We start from the raw sequence: 21,817 nt of genomic DNA, 5'->3' as shown, positions 1-21,817 counted from the left end.
GACCTATATATCTTCCAAAAATACAATTTAAAAAATCCCTCATTGGGGAGCAGATGAATCTCAGTAGTTGAGCACCTGCTTCCCATGTATAAGATCCTGTGCTCAAATTCTGATACCTTGTTAAAAAAATGAAGGTACACAACTTAAAAAAAATTACAAGAAAAATGAAAAAACCCCGCTTCATTTTATAATTGTATTTTAAACTAGAAGAAATGCAGTGAAAGCATAATGCCTAAATAGAAACAAAGTGAAAAGAAGGAAAGTGTTTAAAATAACTAAAAGGAATGTAAAATTTGTAAAAAAATACAAAAAGGTGAACATAGGCACAGGAGGTCCAATATGTTAATAATTGGAGTACATAAACAACAAAACCAATGGAAAGACAAGGAAAAAATATTAGAAATTATAGTACTTTTTTCAGGGGAGAAAAAATCTTAGAAGCTACACAATGAAAGTATAGACTGGCAAGGCATATTCCAGTAAAATGACTAAGGTTTAAAGAGAAAGTAAAATCCTATGCATTAGACAAAAGCAGGAGGCATTATGGAAAGAACATTAGAAAAAAAAGTTCATCAGTTCTTTCAAGAAATTTACACTGTTCCATGAGAAAATAGGGAAATATATTTAGAGAAACAAATTGGAATCATGGTTTTATACAAACAAATCTGAAATGTAAGTGAAAAAGGCCTTGATCCAAGTTATCCTGTTACCCTTGGGTGATATTGTATCCAAATGAATGAACAGATTTCAGTAAATGGAATGTCTCTAAAACACTGACATGAGGACAGATGTTAAGTACTAAATTTGAAGTTTTTGGCTCAACTAACATTCAGTGAGGATTCTACGAAAAAGGAGAATCTTTGGTGAAAGCACTTAGGGAGACCAAATACAATGATTCATTAGCTCTAACTTTATTTAGGATCCTTATCTATACATATGCTTATGTTACTGATCAATATTAACAAAAGCAACTAGTAGAGGGTAGATATTGTTTAATTTAATAACATCTAACATTACATACAAAACGTATTTAAAACTCAACCTATAGCTATGGAACTGAAAACTAAATTGTCAGGAAGGAGTAGAAGGGGATGAGCACTGTGGCAACTCCAAAGACCATAGGATCCCCCGCTCCACAGGTGCTCAGTCCGAGGCCTCCAGTTCAAGTTCTTTGCCACTGCCAGTGGTAGAATCTGCAACACAAAGTATCTGGAATCACTAGGGAGGCACAGAGGTGGATGGAGGTCAGGTTTTACTGGGAAGCATTGCAGGACCCAGAAGGCATCTCAGGCCCTAGAGAGGCAAACTTGGCCCCACATATCACCAAGAGCCAAAGCCAGACAGCACTGTGACTGCTATTCTTTGCTCAGGGTACCATCCCTGTTGCACAGTGTCTATAATTGTCCATTCAAAGGGATTTAACCTGGTTTCTTGGCCATACACACTTCAGATGACTGTGTTCAATGAAGAAACTTACATAGAGGAAAGTGTGGTCTGTAGGACTGCAAGAAGGAAAGGCAGATTCCCACTTACCTAGGACAGGTGAGGAGAAGGAGGTCTGAAGGCACAGGGAGGGAAGTTTTAACCCTGCACCCTCCACCCCTACCCTCAACACAGTCTAGTCATGACATTTTAACATTAAAAATAGATAGGTTCCTATTTTCACTCTAATAACCATTTTCAGCCTAAAACTCCAAAGCTTTCCTATGCTTTTCAGGTAAAAGAACAGTTATGCTGTGATATTAAAAACATAAATTTTCTTACTTTAATATATTCACATATGAAAACTTTACAAATTAAAAATAAAACAATTTTATTCTTATTGTGAAATTAGAAAATAAATAAAAGGAATTCAAGTAACATGTAATGCTCTTCACTTTACTCTTTGCAAGTGAGCTGTGCTTTGCAGGTTTTTCAGGTGCTGTGTTTGTTTGAATTCTGCATACCTGAACAAACTCTAAAGAAGTACAGCTTAAGGGAAGGTGCCTGGGCAGGGCACTACAGAGGCTGAGAATCCCCAGTTCTTGAAAATCTGCCTATCAGGCTTAAGTCATAATGAGATTTAAAAGAAAAAAAAAACCCAGGTCAAATATTACCCAGCTTACAAGAGAGCCCAAAATACCACTGTCATAGATTGAGTCAGATCTCCCATCAAGTCATGTTCTAGTGCTAACCTCCGTGCCTGTGAATGTGAAATGTGTAAATGGATCATCAGAGATCCTATCAGGGAAGGTGACTGAGTCAGGGGGGTTCTTAATCCAGTAAGACTGGAGTCTTTATTAGTAGAGGGCATTTAGACAAATTCAGTCATAGGAGTCAGGAAAAAGATGGCTAGGTGATGGAGGCAGGAGTTGAACTGTGGTTGCTGGCAAGCTTCCACCAGCTTCAGAGAAAGTATGGTCCAAACCCTTGATTTTGGACTTCTAACCTCCCAAACTGTGAGACAGCCAATCCTTATGTTGAAACCATCTAGTCACTGGTATTCATTAAATGCAACCCTGGCGAACTAAGACAGGCTAATTCATTCTTTCCCCAGGAGACCTGAATTGGGAACGTTCAAGTCACTCTTCAACACACTCAGTAAGAAAGAGGGGAGGCTCTTTCTTGACCTTAGGTGGGTAGGGAGAGCAAATCTCTCTCTTGCAAGGCTGACATGTTAAATCCGGGACGATCGTCACAAGGAACTCACTGTGAATGGACATTGGATACTAAAGGAGGTAGAGCCTTCTCCTCTAAATTAAGAGCCTTTGTGTTAATGTCACATGTTTTGAGAAATATATATTTTCAAAAAAAAAAAAACAATTTACAAAAATGATGAGGGGGTGGTTGGGGAGTGGGTTATATGGGAATCTCTTAAGTTTTTGTAATGTAACATTCTTTATGATCTATTAACTTTAATTTTAAAAAGTGTTTTTAAAAAAGCCTATGGAGGGAGGGCATGGCCGAGCAAATTGAAGGCTTATATGGAATGGGTTTCCTGTCTCATTGTGGGGAAGGGGTCTCAGGACATCCTTCACTTGCCTGCTTGCTCTTCGAGCACACAGTCCTCGTCTCCACCTCCACGTTCACACTCAGTAGTAGTCGCCCCAGTGAGCTCCGCAGCAGTGCTGATTTTCCTGAAATGCCAACATGAAAGTTAGGAAGCGTGGATTGCATGTGAACTAGTTTTGCTTCCACTCCTCATTGTACCTACTCCACACTCACATTTCCTTTTCCTCATCATCTTCTCTATCCACGTCCTGGTTGCCTTCTGTGTTTTCCCGGAAAAGAGAGTTTATGTGAAGAGACTCCTCTTCCTCGAATACTACAGGCTGCTGCAGGGAAGAGAACACACTTGCATGTCCACAGCCCCATTTGGAGGAACACATCTGGAAGGAGAGAGCCCACCCCAGAACCATCTTCCCAGCTGTCCCTTCAATAAGATGGGCTCTAGGCATCCAGCCCGCCTCCCTTCCTGGGCCATTCAGGGTTCCGTGAGATGACACATGGTGCATGGTAGGTTTGTTAATCAGGGAAATGCTATAAAAGCAGGCCAGGAGGGTGTAGAAAGGTTTCATAACATTGTGGTTCCCCTGACCTCAGCTTCCTGTATGAGACCAGGTCCTTAAAGATGAGAATCATAAAACGAGGCATAGAAAGAAGAGGTACAAAGAAGAGTTTACAAATAATAGAGAGCCTACAAAATAAGCAGAAAGAAGAAATAAATTACATGGGCATTGTCATTCTCTTTATCTGAATCCTCTGAGTCTGTGAAGAAGGCCTCTGAATGGACCATTGCAGTAACCGTGATAGGGTGACCTTGCGAAAGGAAAGCAAAAAGTTAGGGCTGAGGGAGAGGTCAAGCTCTTGCTGTTCGTGACATGCTGTGACCTTATCCATGGACCCAATTCTTTCCTCCTTGCTAGACTCTTTCCTTAGAGCCTTGATCACTTCACCTTCCACCTGGGTATTGTCTGGGCTCTCCAGTCTTCACATACTATAGTTGTATGGAGGAATGCCCATGTCTTTCTTTTCCTCAGAGAACAGGGTTCCCATCTCCTGAGCATGGTGTTGCCTTTCTTCCCATGTTCCCTCTCTCACTACTGCCCTGGCTCTCGTCTCTCTCCTAATTACTGCTGACTTATGTTCCCCTTGTCAACCTACTCAATCAGATTGTTCTCCTATATGGGGCCACTGGAAAATGATCAATGGTATGCTGCCTCCCTCTGCAATTAATTGATTGATCAATTACCAATCCATTCTAACCAGGGCATTCACTCCCAGAGTCCTGGAGTTGAATCAGATCCTGTGGAAGAGAGCCATAACCAACCCCACAAATCAGATAATACCCATGTGCATGGTTGGATCTTAGGTTTGTGGGAGCGTTTCATCCTCACAACCCTCCATGATTGTCCAACCAATTAGAGAGGGTGAAAGTGACATTCGAGGCAAGGTAACTTGTCCACAATCCCTTAACCTGCAAGGAAGACATTAGGAGTTGTGCAGGAAGTGTGGACACTTAAGGAAATGGAATCTTCTATGATTTCAAGCTTTGAAATGTTCCTGAACTAGACTTTGGAAAGGTATGTGCCTTTAAAGCCAGAGTGTACCTTTAAAACTGACCTCACGAATGGGGATAAAACAAGAATGAAGTACCACAGACCTTAACTGCACAGGAAGAGACCCTACATCTCAGTCAACATCTAGCATTTACTGGAACATTTTGCCAGGTCCAGGTGAGTGCTTCAGAGAGATCATGTCCCACCAGACTGCTTGATCACATGTTAATACCAAACCAGAAAGCACAATCTCTTGAAAGCAATTCATATGGGATGCGAACCAAAGAAAACCAAAGGCTTGTCCCTTGGCAATGAAAAAGGAATGAAAGAACACACCTGTGGGAAGATAAACTTAAATAGCAAATCAAGAAACATTGAGCAGCACAATCAAATCTCCATTGTCATAATACCTCTTACTATTATGTTATTAAATATGAAAAGTACAAAGCTGACCTCCGTAAGTATTTTCTTTACTTTCTGATTTCATACCCTCTTCTCTGTCTCCAGCGAAACAGGAAACCTCTTCCATTGGATCCTTGCTTGACTTTCCCTACTGTGACCTACCTGGATTGTCATCTTCTTCACTGCTTGTCCAGTCATATCTGCGATCAGCAAGCCAATCTTTAGGAAAACAAACATCGGCACAAAGGTTAGGCAGGAAAAGGGAAAAAGAGATGTGATATTAGGGCATTTTCGGGACTTGGAGTTGTCCTCAATGATACTGCAGGGACAGATGCAGGACGCTGTATATCATACCATAACCCACTGAGTGGACTAGGAGAGAGTGTAAACTACAATATAAGCTATAATCCATGTTGTGTAGCAGTGCGCCAAAACATACTCATCAAATGCATTGAATGTACCACACTAATGGAAGAAATTGTCGATGTGGGAGGAATGGGGGATGGGAAGAGTGAGATATATGGGACCCTCTTCTATTTTTTAATGTAAACTTTTCTGTGATCCATGTATCTTTTTTTAAAAAAAGGTAATTAAAAATTAAAAAAAAAAGTTACTAGAGAGAGTGCACGCCCATCCCTCTCTTCTGCAGTTAACGTGATATGGCAACCAAAGGCTACGCTAGCTTTTTCACCTGGGATCTCGGTTCTTACCTGAGCTCTGTGGAGTCAGTGAAATTCATTTAGACACTGCAAGCAGTGTGCAAATGAGAGAGAGAGGAGGCAAAGGAATCCCTCTCAACATCTTACTCCCTCATTTAGCTGCCACATTACAGCCCTCACTTTCAATCTTATCACCCTAAAACTCTGACTATTCTGGACACACTCTGTTAGATGAGTTCGTAAAACATACCCAGTGCCAGACTCTAAGCAAATGCCCAGGAGAGCTTTTTTGTGAGCATGGAAATATTCATTCCTTTTCTCAGGTCTCCCCTCTCTTTTATGTTTATAAAAGGATAGAGGGAAGTGGATTTGGCTCAACTGATAGAACGTCCACCTACCATATGGGAGGTCCAGGGTTCAAACCCAGGGCCTCCTGATGCATGTGGTGAGCAGGCCCATGCGCAGTGCTGATGCACACAAGGAGTGCCTTGCCATGCAAGGGTGTGCCCCACTTAGGGGAGCCCCACGCACGAGGAGTGTGCCCTGCAAGGAAAGTCGCCCTGCACAAAAAAAGCACAGCCTGCCCAGGAGTGGCTCTGCACACATGGAGAACTGACACAGAAAGATGATGCAACAAAAATAGACACAGATTCCTGATGCCACTGACATGAATGCAAGCGGACACAGAAGAACACACAGTGAATGGACAGAGAGAGCAGACAATGGGGGTTGGAGTGAAATAAAATAAAGAAATCTTTAAAAAATAAAAGGATAGATAGAGCTGTATTTTTTTTATCATGACCAATGCAAATGCTATGATGTGATTGTAATGGTTTATTCACTGATTAGATTTATTCTTTTTTAATGTAAAATTTCATGTAAAAGATTAATGCAAACAACTAAATTCAAGACTATAGTGAGTTAATGGATGTATAGGAACATGAAGATATAGTCATAACTTTTTAAACTAAAATCATAAAGAGGAAAATGAAAAAGAAAAATAGTTCTTACAGTCAAGAAAAGAGATTTTTGAATAGTTCATGAGAGTGGAGATGAAGAAAAATTATTTCAATGGGAAGAAATACATAACCACAATATAACAAGAACTCCTGGAAATGGCAATATACAATACTTAGATCCTAACTACACACCATCTTCTCTTACTCTCCATGTTTATTTAAGGGAGTATGCAGACCTAAAATGGTAACAGGAAAAATTCAAGGAAATCATTCTGACAGGTGTTGCCGAAAGCTTGTGGTAAATGAAATTCTTATTGACCTGATTAGAAGTATTCTCTCACACACATTTAATCCATTTAAACAACTGTGAACATTTTCTTGAATGGAGATAGGATATTTTCCAGGTTTACTGACGGATACTAGACATACCATATATCACACATATTCAATATATAATTTGAAAATATTGGCACATATATATATCCATGAAGAGATGATTATGGTTATATATGAAGTTGACTCAAGAAATTGTGCTGAAGAATGGGAGAAAAATCTAGGGAAGATCACTAATGGACACACGTTTTTACTTATGCACATTAAGAAACACACACGTGTACACTGAAAATCACATCATATACATACACGTATAAACACACACCACTCTCATGAACACAAACTCAAGGCATCTAATCAGAACCCATCTACTCAAGAAACACAACCCTAGTACTTACTTGGATATGGATTTCCTTCACACATCCCAACTTCATTCCTACCAGGAAGCTGTAATCAGCGGCCTCTCTAGACTAAAGCCAGCAAGAAACACCCACATTTCTGATCATCTAGGTATTGCCTCAACAAGTGTGTGCTTCCAGAATACCTACCATTGTTGTGTGCTCTTTGTGCCAGCTGCAATTACAGAAAAGAAAACACTGTAAGGTTCAGAACTTATTGTATAGTACAGGCAAAGACTATATGGGAAAGAGTGGTCAAGTGAGGAGATACCTTCGTAAGAGGCATGAGTTTTTCCTGAATGATGCACCTCTCAAGTCCATTTTAGTTGACAGTAACAAAATTTTTAATCCAAATACTGGTACAAAGGAAAGGCTTCCTACCATACAGTTTATAATATGATGCCATTTTAATTCCCCCCTTGTAGTAAGTATCAGCTAATGAAAGACTCCCATTGAACACTGCCCCCCCAAGGAATTTGTAGGTATCATCTCTAATGTATGTGATCAGATTTTCCTATCCACCATAAATTGATAATGACAGAAATCAACAATGACATGGTTGTATCTAAGAGCAGAAAGTTGATCTTACCTTGGAATAACATGGAGACTGCTCTACGCCCTTGGTATTCGGAAGCTCCTCCAGAAGGCCTTCAGGGGGAGCTGGGAAGACCCAGAGTAACTGTCAGTACATTGGGGCATTGCTTCTGAATTGCTCATGACACTTTGCTTGACTTGGACACGGGATTAGAGGATATGGAAGAGGGATCTAACAAGCATTGAGAGAGCTGCTGTACAGTGTAAGAAGGATGGCAAAACAGAGGAGCTGGGGAAAAAAGTGGAAGTAGTCCTTTGTTTTTACATAAAACTGCCCAAAGCAACATGAAGTAGTCAATCTATAAATGGTACTAAAATACATGCTTTGGTTGGTGACAGTGTCATCTTAGTCCTGCTGCAGGGTATAAAGTGCAACGAAGATGCCACTATGTTCTTTGTATGTTCTGAGAACATTTCAGCCTCTGTGGATCAGCTGACATTGCAATTCTTACGTGTTGTATAGAATTTTGCACTTAATGATACATCAGCCTTTTATTTTCTTTGCAGAGTATGGTAACAGAATAGTTGTTTGAAGGCAGTTTTATTTCTAATCTCTTCTTCTGGGACTGGATTCAATTCTATTCAAACTTTTCTATTGTATTTATTCATTAATCCTTTATTATAAAAATAATCAAATATAGAAGATTTGAAGATACTGAAATCCTTCCATTTAAAAACAATCAATATAAATCATGTGATATTTTTCCTTCCAATATTCCTTTTCTATACCCTGTGTATTTATAGAATGTGTTGGCCGTCCATGTTAGCACTCTCCAGGTCCAGTGCGAGGGCTCATAACTGAGGGTAGGTGTGGGTTTACCTAAGATTCTCAACCACCTATAAAACTTGAAGGAAGGACTGTGTGTACCATGCAGTATCCATGTGGTAATTTGAGTTCTTATGGACCCTGTCCCTTGTTTGTGGAGGTAGCAGGATTTGAACATTACTAGGGCTCATGTTGATATTATCAGAGACCCTTAAATAACTTCCCGATGCTTACCTGTGTGAGGCCATATCTCCCTGATGCTTACCTGTGTGGGGCCAGGTATGGAGGACTTGCTAAGGTAAACTATGTTGTGCTATGGATCGCCTTGTACCTCTTAGTATCTGTGAGCTGACCACAGAATGTGGGCTCTCTCTGTGCATCTGACAGTATATCAAGGCTAGTGCCTGTGCCAAAAGCAACCCATAACACCTTTGTGTCATGAGACTACTGATGAGCAGGGATTGGGGTCTCTGCAGTTCAGATACTTCCAGGAATATGCAGGTGTTCTGTCTCATTTGCCTCCTGTGGCAATGAGCCCATGGCTGAGTGATGATGCAGAGACTCCAGGTGTCAGCACGTGCCCGATTTCACAAAACATCTTGTATATGTCAGAGTTCAAAATTTATGGTATTCTTCCTTGCACCTTAGTTTCCCTATCAGAAATGTAGAAATAGGAAAAAGAACCCCAGTGCAGTAGTGTCGACCCCTGGCCGTATAATAAATGTAAAGCGGGCAGTTGTGATGGCATATGAAAAAAAACCCACCTAAAGGGAACATAGCAGACTATATGGCCTGTAGGTCACAATTATTTTTCCTTTCCTCGATCAAAATCACATCCCTATCCCTAATTCCTACCTGGAAGCAGGAATCAAGGTGCCTGTCCAGACTCAGTCCAACCCAAAAGCCCTGGTTTTGTAATCATCTAGATTTTTCTCAATAAACAAGTGAGATCCAAAAACTTACTGTTTTTGCTTGCTCCTGAGGTCACCTGCAATTAGAGGGGAAAAAACACTGTGAGGATTGGACCATGCAGAGTAAAGTTACACAGGTCTTTTGTTCTCTTGGTGAATTTAGGAAAGCAGATGGGGAAAAAGGGTCAAGTCTGAGGCCCCGTAATAATTGTAACAGGTACCTTTTCAAATGTGCTAGCTTTCCCTGGGTGATGTATCATCTCTCAAGAGTATTTAAGGAAAAAATAAAAAATAAAAAAATAAAAATAAAAATAAAGAGTATTTAAGGTGGGAATTTAGGTTGGGTAACAAACAATTCTTAATCTTAGTGGAAAAATTGATGCTGAGGAAAAGGCCCCATAGCACACAATTGACTGCACTACTGCCATCTTTTATGGAGGATCAGTTAATAATCGGCTCCCAATGAACACTCTGTCAACAAAAGAATCATCTGTAATTAAATGGTCAGATTTTTTTTGTATTTTTGGGAATGGAGGCTGGGAATTAAATGCACGACTTTGTATGTGTGATGCCAGCACTCAACCAGTGAGCCACGTTAGCTCCCCTGAGATCAGCGCCTCGATTGTTTGATTCTTGCTGTTATTGTTGTTTTTCTTATATTTTTATTAATAGGAGGCACTAGAGACTGAACCCAGGACCTTCCATATGGGAAGCAAGTACTCAACCGTTTGAACCACATCCGCTCCCCTAAACGGTTAGATTTTTATATCTGAACTCAATCTAAAAAATAAGAAACTTAAAATATCAATAGTTTTCTCTTAGCTAACAAAAAGCTATCTTACTTTGGAATTAGATGGTATCTCCTCATCTGTCCTGTCTCTAGGAGTCTCTTCCAACAGGGCCTCAGGGTTTGCTAGGAGAACACAAGTAACTGTAAGCATATTGGGGTGTTGCTTATATATTATTCAGGGAGCTCACATGTTTGGGAATAGACAATAGAATAAGAGGGAAATGGATAATAAGCATGAAATGGTCCTTTGCTGGATCATTCTCCATAGCATCAAAAGATGGTGCAGAAGAGGAGCAGGGCACAAATGAGAAATAAGAGTTTTTGGTTATGTACCTTAGAGCAGCATAAAGCAATGAAATATTGGGTACAAATGATATGAAAATAGATACTATGATCAATTGACAGGTCCCATTCCTGCTCCTCCCTGTTTTAAAGCTAAGCTAATTGTCAGTATCCTATTGAAATTTCTAAGACCATTTCAAATTCAGGGATCCAAAGTGCTGCTAGTACAATTCTCTTCCATTCCGTAATATTTTGCTCTTTATTATGCCAAATTTTTTTTGATGGGCTGGGCTTTGTTCTAGGCAAAATAATTGTCATAGAATTTTAGAGTTTTACTGATACCCTACAATTTAAAAATCACCAAGGTGTGCATATGGGGTTTTCCTTCCAGTCTTCATTTTCATTGCTATGTAATAATTTCATTACTATATAAGTATTGTGTGCTGTGACTCTCCATTCTCACACTAAGCAGCCCACCATGGGACAGTTCATGAGGAGAGAAGCACAGGTTGAGCATGGAGATCCTACGCCAGCTCTGAAAGATTGTTGCAACTATAGTGATGAACGACAAAATAATGAGAAAGTGTGACTTTGAGTTCCTATTGGTTACCATCCTTACAGTATGTTGCTCGCCAATTTGATCATTTGTAGACCTTGAAATGGAAAAGCCATCCAAACGGTGAAAACATCTCTGGAATTATGTTCTGCTTGACCATCACTGAGCAATGACCCGGCACTGACAGAAGTGGACAAGCTGAGCCTACAGACATCAGTACCTGTGAACTTGCCAGAAACTCCTGGAGTATTCAATGTGCTCTGTGCCCTGGCAACTGTCTAGATGTCTGGTAAAGTGCACCTAATTCTAATATTTGGTATGTGACCCTGGGGGTTGCCAAATACAGAAGAGTAGTAGTTAGAACCCACTTGGCATGGGCTCATGTATATACACAGATTGTTGAAATTTCTTGCATGGTCATTAATGACCCATGGTTGTGAGAAAAGTGCAATTCAGCAGTTCAGAGTATCAGCCCAGAGGCCACAACCTGTGCTGATATTTTGACCCTACCACTTAAGACTTTGAGGTCTTAGGTCATTCATCTGAGCACCTCAGTATTTTCATATAAGGAATGGGGAGAGTAAACATAATCCCAGAAATGATTCTGGAGATGATATGCATCATGTATGGTGATGGGACAGATTTTGAGAAAAGTTCAATAGCAGTAGTCCTGTGTAGGTTGAACTGACCTTTTAGGGTAACACATGCTAACCTCCGACACTCACACAATCACAGATGCAACATGGACTCACCCATAGTCACTGCCTCTCAGCTATTTACACAAATCCCTGCCACGTAAAGGGAACACAGGTGCTTTCAGGACTGTACAACATGCCCTAAACCTTCCCCTGGAAAATCACTTTCTTTACCTCTACTCTAATTCCTCATTCCCATCAGAAACTGGAACCATGATGATCCAGAGAACCGTACCATTAATATCCTGGTTGTCTTATCCAGATTTTCACACAAGTCACTAATTCTTGATACATACCCTTCTCCCTTGCTCCAACAGCACCCTGCAATTAGAGAAAACCTGTTGAGAAAGGGATCATGCTGTATCCTGTTTAAAGACAACTTTCACTTGCATGATACCATTAGAAAAGCAGATGGGAAACAGTGGTGAAAACAAAACCCCATGGGTAAGTGTTGGAGACACATCTGGAAAGGCATAAGCCTTCGCTTGACATGTACCTCTCAAGTCCTTTTTGGTTTGTAATTATAATTTTTTAAACTAAGGAGAAAACTTTGCAAGTGAGCAAAAGTTGGCCTACCATATACATTTTAACCAGCTGCTGCCATTTGTGGATGCTCTCTTGAGTCATGGATCAGTAGAAAAGAAGATTCCACTAGATACTTTCTGCCCGAAATGAACATGTATACATCATCTATAATGTACATGACTAGACAACTTTACCTGAAATTCAATGTAAAGAAAGAAACCAAAAAAGAACCTTGCTGGGAAGCAGATTTGGCCCAACAGATAGGGCATCCACCTACCATGTGGGAGGTCCAACGTTCAAACCCAGGGCCTACTGAACCATGCGATGAGCTGGCCCAAGCGCAGTGCTGATGCATGCAAGGAGTGCCGTGCCACACAGGGGTGTCCCCCGTGTAGGGGAGCCCCACGAGCAAGGAGTGTGCCCTATAGGGAGAGCCACCCAGAGGGAAAAAAGCTCAGCCTGCCCAGGAATGGCACCACACACACGGAGAGCTGACACAGCAAGATGATGCAACAAAACAAGACAGATTCTGGCTGCCACTGACAAGAATACAACTGGACACAGAAGAACACACAGCGAATGGACACAGAGAGCAGACAACTGGGGGTGGCAGGAAAGGGGAGAGAAAAAAATTAAAAAGAAATATTTAAGAAAATTTAAATAAAGAAATAAAAAAGAAATAAAAAGAACCTTGCAACCTTAGGCAAAGCATAGCAACCTTACCTTGGCTTTGTGTGGGACTTCGTCATCCTCTTGGTCGCGTGGAAGCACCTCTATCAGATGCTCCTGGAGCACTAGGCAGACACAGAGTAACTCTCATCACACAGTGTGTTTATCGTCAATGACTTGGAAAATTCTAGCCTTGGACAAGGCACTAGAATGTATTTGGAGTTTAACAAACTTGGTCTGAGCACCTGTGGGGCCATATTCCATGATGACTGAAGGATGGCAAAGTGTGTAGGAGGAATGAAACAAGAACCTTAGCTTTGTAGTTAATGGAAAATGAAAGCAACCAGGTTAGTAACTCTACAGATTATACTAAAATAAATCATTATTCAATGACAGAGTCCCACTACGCCTCCTGATTGTTACGTATCTCATTGCAATTGCCAGTGTCTTCTTGACATCTGCAATGATTTCAACCTACACAGATCTTCATAAACTGACCCTGCATTTACCATATATACGGCAGTAGTTTCCTCTTGATTAGAAGCAACCTTTTTGGTGGAATAGATTCAATCCTAGGCAAACCATTCTATAACTTTTCTTCACTCATGTTTGTGGTAAACAGAATAAATTATAGATTTCAAAATACTGATATCTTCCCATTTAAAAATGATCACTAAATAGTAATATAGTCTTCCATGCAGTCTTCCTTTTCTCCACCAAGTGTGTGTATTCACTGAATTATTGGCTCTCCATCAATGGCCGTTATCAGTGGGACATTCATTATACAGGGACACAAAGGTTCAATGCTGACTCCCTCTACGTTGCTCTCTAGAAGCATTTCAACAAAGGTTTTGGACATCAGGTTAAGAGCCAAGTGTAATCGTGGTACGAATTTGTTAAAGACCCTACTCTGTGACTCATAGGATTTGAGCAGCTAGAGGGTCCATGGTATGATGTAATCAAATGCACTAAGTTTTCTTCCCAATGCCTGTCTGTTTTGGATGAGCTGGTGAGCTGCGACCTCAATGTGGGGGTTGACCCGGTCATCCTATTTGATGCCTCACAACTCTCAGAATGTTGATCTAAACAGAAGCATATGAGCCTTTTTTTAGCTTTGTACATAAATACCTAGCCAGAGTCTGAGGTTAACTACACATGTTGCTTCCATAATCCGTGTGATCATGGAGGTCATCTTTTAAAGATGGACTGTTTGGTCTTTCCATAGTGTCAGTTAATTCTAGGCACTGGCAAGATGGTGGAACTCCCTTGCATGGTTTCTAATGGTACAATGAGTGAGTGGTAACTGCAGATCTGTAGGTCAGAGCATAAGCATTGGCGCCACATGCGTGGGTTCACACTAAGGCCCATCCCCCTGAGCATGAGAGCTTAAGCAGTTCATCTAACCTGGGAGAAATACACTCAATCACCCACACATGCTCATATACAAACACACAGTCACACTACAGAAACTCACATGTGTATGCCCTTAAGCCTCTCCAGAGCCTAACCTGTACCACCCAAGGAGAACATAGCATCTACTGGGGACTGTGAGAGGAAGGACAGAATTCCCTCATGGAAAATCTTTCATCAAAGCCCATATCCACATTTTCCCATGAGGTTGGGATCAGGTTAGGTCTCCAACCTAAAGGAAGCCCACCTATATTATCTCAATTTTTCCCACAATAGTTGGAGGAACCCACAATACCTACCATTTTCATTTGCTCTCAAGGACACCTACAATGGCAAAAAAGAAAACACAGTGAGGATAGGACCATGTTGTGTTGTGTTGTTCAGGTCTTGGTTTTGCTGGGCAACAGTGGTAAAGTCAAAAACCCAATGAATAAGCATGGCAGACACCTGTGGGAAAGGCTCAAGCTCTTCCTGGAGGATGTGTCTCTCAAGTGCAGTTTGGTGGCAATTACAAAAGTCTTAGTCAAAAGAGGGAAAACGGTGCTGTGATTTAAAAAAAAAATCCCATGTGGTTTATCACCAGATGCTGCCATTTGTAAAGCCTTCTTGTGTCAGGGATCTGTTTGTAGAAATCTCCCTTTCAGCTATTCCTTCCACAAAACAACAGCTACTGTCTATAGGGTATAATATCATATAGTAAGATCTGTACTCAATGGAAAAAGAAACTGAGATGAGAACATTTCTTAGACAAAAACAGGTGGCCTTACCTCAGCATTGTATGGATTCTCCTCAATTACCCTGTCCCTAAGATATTCCTCCATCACGTCTTCCATGGAATCTGGGTGGACACAGAGGAGTCATCAGGATAGTAGGGTACTGTTAATGCCTGACCTAGGAACTTGGCTTGACTAGGACAAGGGCCTGGAGTGTACAGGGCTAGTTGGTTAGAAAGTATAGACTCGATGTTATTCAGCCTTCCTTTGTGCAAGAAGGAGAGACTAATGAGAACAGGAAGACCATCAGAAACAGAGTCCTTGGCTTTGTAGCTAAAGGCAATCTAAATTGATGTGAAATAGTGCCTCTAATAATGGTGCTATGTTATACACCATGACTCAGTGACTTTGGCCCTACCCTTCTCCTGCTCATTTTGAAGCCCAACTAAATTTCCAGTATCTCTTTGACATCATCCAAGTCCATGACTGATTTGCCTATCCCATGTGTTTTCATGTCTTTTCTAATATTACAAGGTGATATTTGTATGAATAAAATGCCCATTTTAGCTATTTTTATTGGTACAATTAATTCATTGATATTAATTACATAAACAACTTTTAACATCACTATCATTCATTCTCCAGAATTTCATTACTTGTAATAGAAAGTCTATATCCATTAACTTTTTTTATATTTTTTATTTTATTTTTTAATTATCTTTCTTTAAAGTTACTAGATCATACACGTTACATTAAAAAACATAAGAGGTTCCCACATACTCCATTACCTGCCCCCTACACCCATCATTTTTTAAAATTGTATTCTTTTTGAAGATATATAAGTCACAAAAAATGTTACATTAAAAAATATAAGAAGTTCCATATATCCCACACACTCCCCACCCCACTCCTCCCACATCAACATCCTCTTTCATCCTTGTGGCACATTCATTGCATTTGGTGAATCCATTTTGGAGCACCGCTGCACTACATGGATAATAGTTTACATTGTAGTTCACGCTCTCCCCAAGAACATTCAGTGGGTTATGGCAGCATATATAATGCCCAGCATCTGTCCTTGCAATATCATTTAGGACAATTCAAAGTCCTGAAAATGCCCCCACATCACATTTCTTCTTCCTTCTCCCTGCCCTCAGCAACTACTGTGGCCACTTTCTCCACATCACTGCTACAATTTCTTCCATTACTAGTCACAACAGTTCTACAGTAGAATATCAGTAAGTCCACTCTAATCCCTATTTTATTCCTCCATCCTGTGGACCCTCCATTTCTTTTAATCCCATTGCCCTTTTCCTCTAGTCCCTACTAATAATCCCTGATCTCCTTTCTTCCTCTAAGAATTTTCTTTTTCTACATGTTTCACCTATGAAGAATCATACACTGTTTGTCCTTTGTGTCATAAAATTACACTCAGTATAATCCCGTTGATGTCATCTGTGTAAGAGGATGTCTCAAAACTTCCTTACTTTCTATGGCTGAATTCAATGATATGGATATATCATTCTATTAGTCAGCCAAAGGGGTGCTGATGGAAAATACCAGAAATTGGTTGGTTTTTATTAAGGCTATTTTCTTGGGGTAGGAGCTTACAGATACCAAGCCAGAAAGCATAAGTTACTTCCCTCACTAAAGTCTATTTGGAGCAAGATGGCTGCCGACATCTGCCAGGGTTCAGGCTTCCTGGGTTCCTATGTTCCTGGGGCTTGGTTTCCTTGGGGTTCAATGTTCCTTCCTTCCTGGTGCTGACTCCTCTTTCCTCTGTGTGCTGACTTCCCAGGGCTCCAGCTTAAGACTTCAGCATCAAACTCCAACATCAAAACTCCAATATCAGAAAACCCTCAACTCTGCTGTTCACCATGCCTTTTATGTGTGAGTCCCTACCCACCAAGGGGTGGGGACTCAACACCCTAATCAAAGCTCAGGCATGCCCACGTGCAGATGAGATTACAAGCATCATCCAGTATTTCTTTTTGCAGTTCATCAATTATATCAAACTGCTACAATCACCTTTTCATTTTTTTAATAGATTTATTTTTTATTAATTTCTCTCTTTTTGTTGCATCATCTTGCTGCGTCAGCCCTCTGTGTGTGCGGCACCACACCTGGGCAGGTTGAGCTTTTTTCATGCAGGGCAGCTCTCATTGCTGGGAGCACACCTTGCGCATGGGGCACCCCTACGCAGGGGACACCCTGCAGCATGGAACTCCTTGCATACATCGTGCTGCATGTGGGCCAGCTCACCACATGGGTCAGGAGGCCCTGTATTTGAACCCTGGACCTCCCATACGGCAGGCAGACCTTCTACCTGTTGAGCCAAATCCGCTTCCCTCACTTTTTCTTTTTTTACCCATTCATGTGTTGATGGACACTTGGGTATTGTGTTATTGGCTATTATGAATAATGCTGCAATGAATATTGGTATGCAAGTATCTTTCCAAAATATATATTTCAATGTGTATATATTAATATACATGTATACAGATTCATTAGATTGCTGGTCATATGGCAATTCTGTTTCACTTTTTGGGAGATTGCCCCACTGTTTTCTACAGTACATGACAATATCCATTGGTCAAAACTCGCACAGCTCTTCAACAGAGAGTGAACCTTCATAAGGATTTATCAGTACTGGCCCTTTAATTGTGCAAACAAGCCAGCGATTGTGGTATTTCATAACAGTGCAAACTGTGCTGGGGAGGACAGGGAAAGATGGTAGGGGAAGATGTGGGAACTTTACTAGTAGGTGTTCAGTTTTCTGTGAATCAATCTCTGCTCTAAAAAATAAAGTGTTGATTTTTTCAAAATTTTTCCTAATTATTTCAGAAGAGATGCATTTCACCTAATGTTCAAAAATAAACTAATGGCTAAACTTTAGGTTAAAACACAGTCTATTAGATGTCAGCCAATATTGAGATGTACAGGCATCTTTCATTCTGTGCTTGTGTCACTAATTCAATTAGTAAATTAGAATTTTCACAATTAAAAAAAAAGAATATGGCTTAGGCATTTTATGAGGTTTTTCCTAAATATAGGACACTGAATAAGCTGCAATTGTTATTCTTGAATCAACATAATGATTGCATTGCCACATTACCTTCCGAACAGTAGGAGGTCCGCAGTATCTTTCCGTGACGCCTCTTCTCTAGCCTGATACTGATTTCCATGCTACTGTCTGTCTGAGTGTGGTGAAGAGTACATATGTCGGATTGAGAAGCAATTTTTCTTTTTTTACCCTTGAGGCAAAAACCTGGGAAAATCATTCATAATCAAGAGAGCTGGTGATGACTTACTGACAGACAGAGGTAGGAAAATATTAATTTATCTATCGTTGAAACTTTTGATCCCCTTATTCCTAAGTTACCTAGTGGACCCATGTGAATCCAAGTGGGGTTTCAAAAAAATCTTGTAGTTTTGTGTTCACTTAAAACATCCAAGATACAGATGTGAAGGAATTTGAAATGTGCAATAGATGGTGTGACTACTTAGCATACCTTATTTTATTTTTAGATTTATTTTATTTATTCCTCTCTCCTTCCCCCCGTTGTCTGCTCTCTGTGTCCATTGGCTGTGTGTTCTTCAGTGCCTGCTTGCATTATCCTACGGCACTGGGAAACTGTGTCTCTTTTGTTGCGTCATCTTGCTGCGTCAGCTCTCCACGTGTGCGGTGCCACTCCTGGGTGGGCTGCGCTTTTTTCACGCAGGGTGGCTCTCCTTTATGGGGCACACTCCTTGGACATGGGGGACTCCTATGCAGGGACGCCCCTGTGTGGCACCACACTCCTTGTGTGAGGCATCAGTACTGCACATGGGCCAGCTCACCACATGAGTTAGGAGGCCCTGGGGATCGAACCCTGAACCCTTCATATGGTAGAAGGACACTCTATCAGCTGAGCCATGTCCACTTCCCTAGCTTACCTTATAAAGATGGGAAGTATTTGGAAACTCTGTAGGACTGAGTAATTTCAGAAATATGCACAGATACTAGACCTCCCTTGTATAGTGTCTGATTTTCCCATTTCTCAGTTTTAAGTGTAGGTTCAGAGTATCAACATGAGATTACTTGATGGGGTACATATTTAGACTCTGCCATATAGAAGCACATGAGATTGGGAACATTTTCTCTCTAGTCTGGGATTCTCCATCTGAGTTGTGTGTATAATAAACAAACCCACTACATATGGCTGTGATGAGGACTAAGTAGCTCCTGTATGTAAAATCTGCAGTATTATGGGATTATTTTCTTGACATAGTTGACGGTGGCACTAGTGCATAAATAGGAACTTTATCTAAGATACATACAAGTACACACACACATGAACATGCACAATCACACCACATAGACTTAGCCACTGAAAACCCACAACTCCGTTTATGGTAAGCCAAACCACCCAAAGGGAACCCAGTTGATTCCGTGAACCATAGGAACAGGATGAAAGATCTTTCCCTGAAAACCAGTTTTTCTCACCACACCCTCAATCCTCACTCTCACACGGGATGCAGAATCATTGAACTCTCCACACTAAAGCCAACAGGGAAGCTGCATCGCAGTCATCTAGATTTCTTTCCTGAGCCAGAGAGGGAAACCAGAATACACACCTTTTCCTCTTGGAATTGAGGTCCGCTGCAAAGAAGCAAAACAAACACTGTGAGGTTCATATCATGCTGTGTGTCATTTGCAAAGAATTTTTGCTTTCTTTGTTGCGCTAGAAAACCAGATGGGAAACAGTGGTCATGTGAAAGAACACAAAAGAACCTAAAAACCTGTAGAAGAGGCCTTGAGAGTTTCTCTTTCAAGTCCATTTGGGTTCACAGTTACAAAGTTCTTAATCCAAAGGGGAAAAATTTCCACTAATGAAAAAGCCTTCTACAATATATGTTCCAATCTGATGCTACTAACATTGAATGCCCATGGAATCACATGTCAGCAAGAGAGTCAGTCACAACATGTACACACACACACACACAATACACACACAAGAGGGTGGGTCCTAAATTATATGATCTACATGATGTTTTCAAATTTTAACTTGTCTGAAAAGAGAAAAACCAAGAAAACAACGTAACTAGTTCAATCCAAGAAAGGTGACCTTACCTTGGCGTTGGGTGGGTTCTCCTCTTCTACCCTGGCATTAGGTTGCTCCTCCACCGGGTCCTCTGGGAGAACTGGGAGGACACAGAGCACCTTTCAGTACATTGGTGGTCCTGCACAGGAATTACTCGGGCCACTATACTTGGAGGACAAAGGGTAGACTATCATGTTGTTTGGTAAGTATGAATTGAGCAGCTGCTGGACCATCGAGTTCACACATTTTGCTTTTTTCTCATCTGTATACCATACCTATTTTTCTGTGTGTTTAGCTGTCTAAATCGTTGGCTATCTAGTAGTCTCTGTCAGGTCACTGACTTGTTTTTCTGTCTATTGCTGTGTGTAGAACGGCAGGTTCTTTGATTAATTGAGAGAAAGCTACTCTATTTTCCCCATGGTTACCTTTAGGAATGGCAGTGGTTTCAGTAAAAGTAGAAATACTTATCTCTGTAAAATGGGAATGTTTGGATAACTATCAAGAATAAAAGTAAATGTATGTTTGGGGCCCTAAATTGACACTGAGAAAAGGAAATTCTTACCATTTGTTTTGGAAAACTGCTTATATGAATGGAATCAACAGGCCCCAATTATACTGATAAATTATATACAGGATAATTCCCAGTGGAAATGAATGTTAAAAACAAATCCACTACCTTTCATTGTGTGAAATGCCTCCCGTTCTATCTACACCATTCCAGATTCAGTCTAAATTTCTGAAATAATTTACTATATGCTTAATGAGTAAAAACAGCATCAAAATAAGCATTCTAGTATATTCTCTCATTGAGTACCTAGAAGGGACAAGAGTGAAGGCTGAAGGACATCATATGAGATATAAATTTTTCTAAATAGAGACTCTTTTTAAGTCAACCATCTTAATAGAGAATCAAAAATATAAAATGAGGAGTAACAGAAAACTAAAACGCATCTAAAACTCATGACCAGTTGAAGAGGAGAAATTGGAAAGTTAACTAGCCCTTTTGGAGGGAGGAAGTTCCTTAGGCAGGTCCGTATGAGCATACCTCTTGAACAGCAATTGAGATTTCCCATCTCTCTGAAGTGTAGGAATGAGGCTGAGAGGTTTTCTGCCTCTAACAACTTTGAATGTCTCTGCACAGAGTGACAGTTAGAACCGTGAGCCGCAAGCGCATCACGAGATAACCATGGTGACGGGCCACCTCAGAATTTTCAGAGTGCGGGTGTTCTCCATATTTCAATGTCCAACTGCTACTCTCTAGACTTCTGCATTTTTACATGGACAAGTGTGTTATTTCAGAGTACATGTTTTATTTTGAAACTGACTTCTAGACCCATCCATTATCTTTTTTTGAAAGTAAGGTGTATGAGGGAAAATACCTATCCCCCATTATCGTCAACAGTGAGGTTTCAAGGGGAAGAAGAGCAAAACTGACCTCCTGCTTTAATAAATAGTGACAGAAAACAACAATATTAGTTTGCTCATGTTTCTTGGGAGTAGGAATTCAGGAGGGAACAGTGGGGATGGCCATCT

The 21,817-nt window shown here is 40.6% G+C and overlaps 1 protein-coding gene across 1 annotated transcript; it reads right to left on the bottom strand.

Moving 5' to 3' along the window:
- Positions 1-975: 975 nt before the first annotated feature.
- On the bottom strand, positions 976-21,435 carry LOC131274593 (uncharacterized). The gene is made up of 16 exons (XM_071209835.1): positions 21,330-21,435; positions 20,314-20,384; positions 19,818-19,842; positions 18,316-18,468; positions 15,255-15,325; positions 14,787-14,811; positions 13,132-13,202; positions 12,180-12,204; positions 10,403-10,473; positions 9,613-9,637; positions 7,879-7,949; positions 7,440-7,464; positions 3,710-5,159; positions 3,205-3,314; positions 3,022-3,116; positions 976-1,193 (listed from the first exon to the last, which is right to left on the bottom strand). The coding sequence occupies exons 1-13, from the start codon at positions 21,355-21,357 to the stop codon at positions 5,089-5,091; spliced, it is 732 nt and encodes a 243-aa protein (XP_071065936.1). The 5' UTR covers positions 21,358-21,435; the 3' UTR covers positions 976-1,193; positions 3,022-3,116; positions 3,205-3,314; positions 3,710-5,088.
- Positions 21,436-21,817: the final 382 nt, after the last annotated feature.

The sequence above is a fragment of the Dasypus novemcinctus genome, chromosome 19 (assembly GCF_030445035.2).
Source record: "Dasypus novemcinctus isolate mDasNov1 chromosome 19, mDasNov1.1.hap2, whole genome shotgun sequence".
Lineage (NCBI taxonomy): Eukaryota > Metazoa > Chordata > Mammalia > Cingulata > Dasypodidae > Dasypus > Dasypus novemcinctus.
Note: the sequence above shows the minus strand (reverse complement) of the source record. Positions and strands in the feature narration are given on the sequence as shown.

Coding starts and splice junctions, on each gene's coding strand:
- LOC131274593 (XM_071209835.1), bottom strand. CDS start 21,357: ATGGGAAATCTCAATTGCTGTTCAAGAG. Junction 19,843..20,313: donor AGAACCCACCCAACGCCAAG/GTAAGGTCACCT, acceptor GCTTCTTTGCAG/CGGACCTCAATTCCAAGAGG. Junction 5,160..7,439: donor ACAAAGAGCACACAACAATG/GTAGGTATTCTG, acceptor GTTTTCCTAAAG/ATTGGCTTGCTGATCGCAGA.